Source organism: Podarcis raffonei, chromosome 1, assembly GCF_027172205.1.
Source record: "Podarcis raffonei isolate rPodRaf1 chromosome 1, rPodRaf1.pri, whole genome shotgun sequence".
In the NCBI taxonomy this organism is placed as follows: Eukaryota; Metazoa; Chordata; class Lepidosauria; order Squamata; family Lacertidae; genus Podarcis; species Podarcis raffonei.
In genome coordinates this window covers 2,996,801-3,005,784 of record NC_070602.1, presented here as the reverse complement: position 1 = coordinate 3,005,784, position 8,984 = coordinate 2,996,801, and the positions used below count along the sequence as shown (strand labels likewise).

The 8,984-nt window shown below is 51.7% G+C and overlaps 1 protein-coding gene across 1 annotated transcript; it reads right to left on the bottom strand.

Moving 5' to 3' along the window:
• Window positions 1-931: 931 nt before the first annotated feature.
• LOC128402075 (uncharacterized) lies at window positions 932-8,589 on the bottom strand. Its single transcript, XM_053365869.1, has 5 exons — window positions 8,539-8,589; window positions 4,724-5,962; window positions 2,200-4,549; window positions 1,520-1,538; window positions 932-1,259 (listed from the first exon to the last, which is right to left on the bottom strand). Exons 1-5 carry the CDS (start codon window positions 8,587-8,589, stop codon window positions 932-934), a joined length of 3,987 nt encoding a protein of 1,328 aa, XP_053221844.1.
• Between the last annotated feature and the right edge of the window lie 395 nt (window positions 8,590-8,984).

Sequence of the window (8,984 nt, the reverse complement as noted above, 5' to 3'; positions counted from 1 at the left end):
CGTTAATATACTCATAAGTCCAATTGCAATATGGATAGTGACCTAAAAAATTGCTGCTGTTATGATTGAAACGGAGACAACGAGGTGCCTGTTCCATGAGTGACAGAAACACTGGGGGTGAATAGGTGCGACCGTCTGACATAAGGTTACTAATCCTAAATGACTCATTTATTGGAATACTATGCAGTAGTATGCCAGGCTTCTTAAATTGAGGAGGGATATGCATACAAACCCAACATTCAGAAAGATTAAGCATAGAAGAGAAACGATCTATATCTCTAATATAGGTATTATTACTCCAAATCTGATGATAGGGCTCTGACCGGCCGGTCTTCCGTATATGTGAGTCATCTCCCAGACCCAACCCAAGTAGGGCTAGTACCAGAAGGGTCAAGGGGATGGGGGCTGGTTGTTCCCTCCCACAAAATCGGTGACGCTCATGCCAACAAAAATACAGGAGCATCCAAATAAACAGGGCAGTAGATATTACTCCTATCCACCACCCCCAATCTGTCCATGGTTCCTCCCACCATAAGTCAGCCGTGATAGGGATCGGGAGCGGGATTAGGTTGTCCAGGGACCTCGGGCCGATCCAAATGACGGGGAAGTGGATGCGCCCAGGCGTCAAACCCTATAGTGTGGACGTAGAAACCGGGAGTGCCAGATGGGTGATTATAGCTTCGGTGAGTTGGTGAAAGGCGCAAACCCCAGGAGGACGGGAGCCAAGGGGGATGGGCTACCACGCATCCACACGAATAGACAGCTGCGTTTAGGCGGCAAATGCTAGGCGTAAGAATTCCCACCGGGGCACCCTCGCACCAAACAATACACACTAGAGTCCTCTCGGGGACCTCGGAATTGTCAGGCGGTCGGGTCTGACTAACTGGAACGTTGGGGGCGCTGCCGGCGGGCGTCCCTCCCATCCAATTCTTCAGCCGTGCGTAGAAGTGTCAGCGTCCGGAGTGACACCAGCAGGGCGGTCGTCTGGCGGTCTCCTGGAGATGGTCAGCTTCAGTGGATTAGCAGGATTTGGCGTAGCTGACCAGTCAGACACAACTCTCTTCACTCGGGTGTGGTGGACCCACGGGGTGATGCCAGTGACTTTTACAGCAGTGGGTGTGGACAGCAGGACAGTGTGAGGACCCTTCCAACACGGTTGTAGAGGTGTCTGGGCCCAGTCTTTGATCCACACTTCGTCACCCGGCTCGAACTGGTGCAAGGGTTCAGTCAGAACACACGGGGTGCGTTCGTGGGTCCACCTGTTAAGAGAAAGAAGAACTCGGGAGAGTGACTGCACATAGTTATCAAGCTGTACATCTCGAGTGACGTGAGGAGTCAGTAGCCTAACATAAGGGACTGGTCTCCCAAACATTATTTCAAAGGGTGATAAGTGGGTACGCTTTTGGGGTAGGCTTCTGACCCTTAATAAGGCAAGGGGTAACATAGATACCCAGTTAGAGCCTGTTTCCTGGGTTAGCTTGGACAACTGATTTTTCAAAGTCCTGTTCATTCTTTCTACCTTTCCTGAGCTCTGAGGCCTATAGGCGGTGTGCAATTTCCAATTGATTTGCAGAACTTTGGCTAGTTCCTGCAACACCGCATGAACAAACGCTGGGCCATTATCAGAGCCAATAGTTCTGGGCAGGCCATAACGGGGTATGATCTCCCTCAGGAGGCACCTCGAGACTTCAGAGGACCGTTCAGTTTTAGTAGGCCATGCCTCAACCCATCCAGTATAGGTGCACACCGCCACCAGCAAGTAGCGGTGCAGTCCACAACGAGGTAATTCAGTAAAGTCCACAACAAGATCTTCCATGGGTGCAGTTCCAATATGTTGGACTCCCGGGGGAGCCAAAGGTCCTGTTCTGGGGTTGTTCTTTTGGCATAACGGGCACTGCCTGGAGATCTGGGCTGCCAATTGGTAAAGATGGGCTATATAAAAGCACTGCCTCAGCTGTGTGGTTGTGGCATCTGGTCCCATGTGGGTGGATTCATGATATCTTTGGGTTATCTGTCGGGACAAGGACTCAGGGATCCATATTCTGTCATCATGAGTAAGGTACCATCCTTCTTTGGACATAGTCAGTTCCTGGGCATTCGCGGTGTCCCTTTCCTTCTTGGTGTATATTGGCTTATCAGCGGTATTCAAGATCTTTTCAGGGACCAGTGCTCCAATAACTGATGCGGGAGCTGGTTCCCGGGCTGCTTCCTTGGCCACTCTGTCTGCTAGTCGATTTCCTCTGGCCACTTCCCCTGGTCCAGTTTTGTGTCCATAACAATGGATAACTGCTACTGCCTCGGGTTCCCATACTGCATCCAGGAGGTCCAATAAGGCTTGTGGGTGGGCCATCTGATTTCCTCTGGAGGTAAGCAAACCTCTTTCCTTCCACAAGGCTCCATGGGCATGTAAAGTCAGAAATGCATACTTAGAGTCAGTATAAATGTTTATCTTCTGTCCCTTTGCCAGGTTCAGGGCTCTGGTGAGTGCAACTAGCTCTGCTAGCTGGGCCGATGTTCCAGGTGGGAGTGCCTTTGCCTCGATCACCTGGTCTTCCAGGGCTACCACTGCATAGCCTGCTTTTCGTTGTCCAGCCTCAACAAAGCTGCTTCCATCCACAAACCATGAAGGCCAGTGAGGGCTTGCTTCATCTTTGAGGTCAGGCCTGCTAGAATACACTTCGTCCATAACCTCAATGCAATCGTGCGGTGGCTCCTCACCTTCTCCTACCGGCAACAGGGTAGCTGGGTTGAGGGCGGTGGTGACCTGGAACTTCAAACGCGGATGCAGCAATAACATCTGACACTTTCTCATCTTCGCTTGGGAGAGGAAATAGGTACCCTTCATGTCAAGCAGAGCTGGGACTGCATGCGGGGTCACACAAACAGTGTCTTGGCCAAAGGTGAATTTGTCTGCTTTGTTCAATAAAGTGGCTACTGCCACAACTGCTCTCATGCAGGGCGGTAAACCTTGTTCAGTAGGCGTCAGGCGCTCAGATAGGTATGCCACGGGCTGCTGCCAGCTTCCCAATTTCTGGCATAACACTCCCTTTGCTGTTCCCTGGTCCTCATCCACAAACAGGGAGAAAGGCTTCTCAGGATTTGGAATGCCTAGCGCTGGTGCCTGCTGTAATGCCCTTTTTAGGTTCTTAAAGGCCTGCTGTTGTTCTTCTCCCCACACAAAGGGGTCCTTTTCAGTTCCTCTGGTCGATTCATGCAGAGGCTTGGCAATTGTGCTGTAATCTGGTATCCATATTCTGCAGAATCCTGCCGATCCCAGAAAGCCACGGAGTTCCCGGCGGTTCTTTGGCTCTGGAATCTGGATAATAGCTTGCTTCCTTTCTTCCCTCAGGGCTCGCCGCTGATGGGATATATCAAATCCAAGGTATTTCACAGTGGGCTGACATATTTGGGCCTTTTTCTTAGATACTCGGTATCCTGCCTTGGCTAAGTGATTCAGCAAGTCTTTGGTGGCTTCCATACACGTGTTCTCGTCTGAACAGGCCAGGAGCAAATCATCTACGTATTGCATCAGAATTCTGTGTGGGCTGGTGGGGAAGCTGGATAGGTCCGAGGCCAATGCAACCCCAAAAAGGGTTGGTGAATTCTTGAAGCCTTGCGGGAGTCTTGTCCACGTATATTGCACCCTAGTGCCTGTTCCTGGATCTGTCCATTGAAAGGCAAACAGGGGCTGACTTTCTTCCGCTAGGCGGCAGCAGAAGAATGCATCCTTCAAGTCCAATACGGTGAAATAACATGCGGTGGGAGGTATTAAACTCAACAGCGTGTAAGGATTGGGCACATTGGGGTGGAGGGTTTCCACGGCTTGGTTAACCAATCGAAGGTCTTGGACCGGACGATATCCGCCATCTTCCTTCTTTACTGGCAAGAGTGGGGTATTCCATTGAGATTGACACTGCCTCAGGATGCCATGGCGAAGTAACCGTTCTAAATGTACCCATACTCCTTCCGCAGCTCGCCGAGGGATAGGGTATTGGTTCACAGCCACCGGGTTGGCAAATGGCTTGGGCTTGACTATTATAGGTGGGATGTTCCTTGCCATTCCTGGAGGATTGCCTTCAGCCCATACCGCAGGGTTCACTTGTTCCAGAATACTGGCGGGGATGGGTCCCTCCTCTTCTTTTACCACCATCAAGCGCCAGTGTTCCCTCAAGGGTACCTCTAGGGAAAACTCTCCTGCTGGCCCTGTGGTCATTGTTACTTCGCCTGTCGGTTGGAAGGAGATCTGGGCTTGCAATTTTGAAAGCAGGTCTCGGCCCAATAATGGGATGGGGCACTCTGGTATGTACAAAAACTTGTGTTGGACCACTTGGCCACCCAGGCGACAGACAACAGATTGTAGGAATGGGGCCCTTTGTGATTTGCCTGTAGCTCCTATTATGTTAACCGTTTGCTTGGTGGGCTTGGACACTGGTACAGGCAAAACAGAGTGGGCAGCTCCTGTATCAACCATGAAGGGGATGGTTCGGTTCCCTGTTTGTAGTTTGACCATGGGCTCACGGGAACCTAAATCAGCTGGGCCCGGTCTGTCCTAATATTCTTCCTCTTCCCTCAGGCTCATTGCGCCAGGTTGTCCTTGGGCTGGGGGGTACCAGGGGGGTCCTTGTCCACGTCCTCTACCCCTGCTGTTATTTGCCGATGTCCAAGGCCTCAGTTCCTGTCCGGGTCCCACGGGAATGGAGCCTGGGACTCGTCCTCCTCGTACTCCTTGTCCTCTTCCCCCTGAGTGAGCCTGTGGGCATTCTCTTTTCCAGTGCCCTTCCTGCCGGCAGATGGCGCACTGGTTCCTCCCCAGGCGGCCTGGCCCTCCTCCCCGGGCACTTCCTCTTTCTTGGGGAATGGGTGTGGTGCTCTGCAGCGCCATCAGCTTTTTAGCCTGATACTTCTCCTTTTTCTTTTGGGCCTCCTCTTCCCTTAGGTTGTAAGTGGTCTGAGCTATTTCCAACATCCACTCAAGGGGGTGCCCCATGAACCCCTCGTGTTTCTGGATTTTTCGGCGGACATCGGCCGCCGCCTGAGCTACAAAGGCAGCTTTTATGATAGGGGCGTTGGCAGCCTCATCTGGGTCCACAGGAGTATACTGGCGGTAAGCTTCCTTCAGGCGTTCTAAATATGCTCCTGGGGCCTCTTCATTCCCCTGCACTACCTCTCTGACCTTCACAAAGTTAGTGGGTTTCCTGGCTGCCCTTCTCATACCATTTAACACGTACTGGCGATAGGTAGTGAGGGTGTTTTGGCCATCATTTGTTTGATAATCCCAATTTGGTGTATTTTCGGGGTAAATATTTGGAATGTTGGCTTCCGCCACTTGTTCTGCTCTCATATGAGCCCGTGCCTCGGCGTGTATTCGCCTGGTCTCTTCTGTAGTTAATAGTGCATCCATCAGATACTGCACATCATCAAAAGTGGGATTGTAGGTTTTGAAAATCCCTTCAAACAATTTTATAATCTTTGCTGGGTTTTCCTCAAAGGAGGGATTCTGGTTCCTCCAATTACAAACATCTGCACTTGAAAAGGGTATATGCTGGACCGTGTAGGTCCGTGCTGCTGCTGCCCCACCTGGTCCCGGGGGCCCTGGGGGGTCATATACTCGGCGCAGAGGGGCTATTTTCGCTGCTGACTCCTCTTCCTCTTTCCTTGCTTCGTGCCTTTTGGCTCCCTCCCATGCCTTCATTAAATGTTTCTGTTTCTTCTTTGTCTGTCTTGGCCTACATGTGGCTGCATCCAATAGGTGTAGTGCCACATCTACCTCGTTCTTCCATGGTCCAATCTCCCTTCTCACCCTCTCGTCATCTTTCTCTGCCCATTTCTCTCCTTGCTTTACTTGTTTTTCCAGCTTCTCTCTGAACTTCTCCACATCTTCTTCTTCATCATCTGCACTTTCATGTTTCTCGGGCTCCCCCCCCTGCTTCTTCCTCAGGCTGCGGGGCCGGTCCAGGGAGACCTGAGACCAGATTGGCTAGCACTGGGGGTGCGGTTGGTGGGACATACGGGGGAGGGGGTCTTAAAGCTTCCTCTCCCTCTCCTTCAGGGTCCTGCAAGACTGGGGGCTTTGGCTTTGTCACGGCACACACCCTGGCTCCTTGTCCAAAGGCTGCACGACAATCTGTCAACCAGGGGGGGTTCTCTTCCACATTCTTTTTCCAAGTGGAGATATAAGGGATTTGGTCTGGATGGACATTGACTATGTTCCGCCACAAGGGGTTTATCAATTGCAAGTCAAAGGTCCCCTCTGAGGGCCAATTTGTTCCTTGGGTGGGCCAATCCACTTCACAGAGTGTTCTAAGGCGCTCCCTTTTCAGTTTAAAGCCCCAATCGTCATTCTTTGTGGCTGCTTTCCAATTATTCAAAAAACACTGCAAAGGGGTACATTTGCTGCCTCCGGATCCCATTTTCCAGATACTCCGCTCCTGACCGGGCTTAAAATCCTCTCACACTCCACACACTACAGATTGTGACTTGGACGAGCTCACGCTGCCAAGGAATGCACAATCCTGCAATCGCTCGGCCAAGGGGACGCTAAGCCCCGGCCCACACTTGACAATTCAACCACTGGAGTATCTGGCACACAGCACACAAAACACAAATCCCTTCCCCTTCCCCTTCCCCTTCCCCTGTTTGTCCTCCTTCTGGCGGCAGCCTGCTGCTCACAGCCAGACCCTTCCCTGGCGGCACTTTACTGCTCACAGCCAGGTGAAGCTGATTAGGCTTCGTCCCTTGCCCTTCCCTTAGGGCTTACCTGCTCCGCTGCAGACCTCCCCTTCGGCCGTTCTCTTTTCTCCCTCGACCGGGTGTCTTCGGCGCAGGCACGATGTGGCGATCTCCCCCCACAAACTGGCAGGGTGGCGCCTGGAAACCGCGAACACCACTCCTGGTTGCTCACCTCGGTCGAGTCTGGCCCCTCTGTGGGGTGGGGACCTATCCCGGACGAGCCCCCAAAACTGAAGCCTTATCTTTAACCCTGGAGGGTCCAGCGGTCCGCCTGACCCCGTGGGCAGAGGGGAGAAACTACTCCAGAGACGTCTTGGTCGGAGAAAAGAGATTTATTTGAAAAAAACAGCATGCTGGGGCAACCAGCAGAATAGCTTCTGTAAAACTGGCTGCGCCCAACTTCACATTTACAAACTTTCTTATACCTTGAAAATACCCTCCCTTCCCCAAGCTTCCCCAAAATCCTCTCCAATCAGCTAGCAAGTTTTAGCTTACTCCCTAATATGGCATATAGCTAGCTAAGCCCCCTCCCTCCCTTGTTTGTGTGCTCCTTGTCCTCTTGCGTTTCTGCAGCAGGAAGCATAGCATGTGCAAAAAAAAAGAAACGACCGTCTGGCCAAATATAGCAAGCAACTTCTAGCTGAGAGAAAGCAAAGGAAATGGGGCCTCCCTGCTAGCCAGAAGAAAGAGGAAGCGGGCCCCTCTGCAAAGCCGCTGCTCTCCCTGCTAGCCAGCAGAAAGGGGAAGTGGGCCTCTTCCAAACTCTCTTCCAAACTCAGCAAAGCAAGCAATCTATCAGAGCGATTTATCAGAGCAATTTACTTAAATATAAAATAGAGGGAATACCTTCCCTCTCCCTTCAATAGAATCATAGAATCATAGAGTTGGAAGAGACCACAAGGGCCATTGAGTCCAACCCCCTGCCAAGCAGGAAACACCATCAGAGCACTCCTGACATATGGTTGTCAAGCCTCTGCTTAAAGACCTCCAAAGAAGGAGACTCCACCACACTCCTTGGCAGCAAATTCCACTGCCGAACAGCTCTTACTGTCAGGAAGTTCTTCCTAATGTTTAGGTGGAATCTTCTTTCTTGTAGTTTGGATCCATTGCTCCGTGTCCGCTTCTCTGGAGCAGCAGAAAACAACCTTTCTCCCTCCTCTATGTGACATCCTTTTATATATTTGAATATGGCTATCATATCACCCCTTAACCTCCTCTTCTCCAGGCTAAACATGCCCAGCTCCCTTAGCCGTTCCTCATAAGGCATCGTTTCCAGGCCTTTGACCATTTTGGTTGCTCTCCTCTGGACACGTTATTTGGTTGCCCTCCTCTGGACACGTTATTTGAGTCCACAGCTCCCCTGACCTACTCCATTCTTTCTGCAGCATTCCTGTGGGGCTCAGGAGCCCAGTTAGGTCACCCCATTGCCTCACCCTTTTTTGAACACCCTCCCTTGTGGAGTGTTCCCTCAACCTCCGCTCCTCTCCCCTCTCCTTGCTCCTCTGGGCAACCGCAGCTTCTGCCACTGGTCTTTGAGCTGCCCCCATCCACCCCAAAGATTGGCACACCTCACACTGCCCCACAGGGGCCCGGGAAGCACCCCCTGGCCAGCCCCAGAGGCACTTTTCACCTGCAGAGCTTGTAGCCAGGGCTGCTGCAGCGAACAGCCATGCAAGCCTTGGGGAGGCAGAGACGTGAGAGGGCACCAGAGGGAGGGAGGGAAGGAAAGAGGGACAGATGCCAGTGTTGCCCATCATTCAAGGGCACCCCAGGGTACCACAGAACTCTGGTTGAACACTCCTGCCTTACCTCATAGATGCCCCCTCGACTGCTTTCATCGGCAGAACTGGAACTATACATGTGCCCTGCAAGACCCACTTTGCATTTGTAAGAAGTCGATGTTTTAGTGCTGCAGCACCTACTATACTTTGGAACTCCCTGCTTATTGACACCAGGCTTCCCGGAAAGCTGATTTGAGTTTAATAATAATAATAACAAAAACAATAATAATAATAATAAAACAGTGGACGCTCGGGTTGCGAACGTGATCCATGCAGGTGAAACGTTCGCAACCTGCAGTGTTCACAACCCACAGCGGTGCATCTGTGCACATGTGGGTTGCGATTCGGTGCTTCTGCGCACGCGCAAAGCGCAATTTAGCGCTTCTGCGCATGCGCGACTGCCGAAACAAGGAAGTAACCCATTCTGGTACTTCTGGGTTTCGGGAGGTCCGTAACCCAAAAAAACACAACCAG

Coding starts and splice junctions, on each gene's coding strand:
- LOC128402075 (XM_053365869.1), bottom strand. CDS start 8,589: ATGTATAGTTCCAGTTCTGCCGATGAAAGCAGTCGAGGGGGCATCTAT. Junction 5,963..8,538: donor GTCGAGGGGGCATCTATGAG/GTAAGGCAGGAG, acceptor ATCTGGTCTCAG/GTCTCCCTGGACCGGCCCCG. Junction 4,550..4,723: donor CAGGGGGAAGAGGACAAGGA/GTACGAGGAGGA, acceptor GAAGAATATTAG/GACAGACCGGGCCCAGCTGA.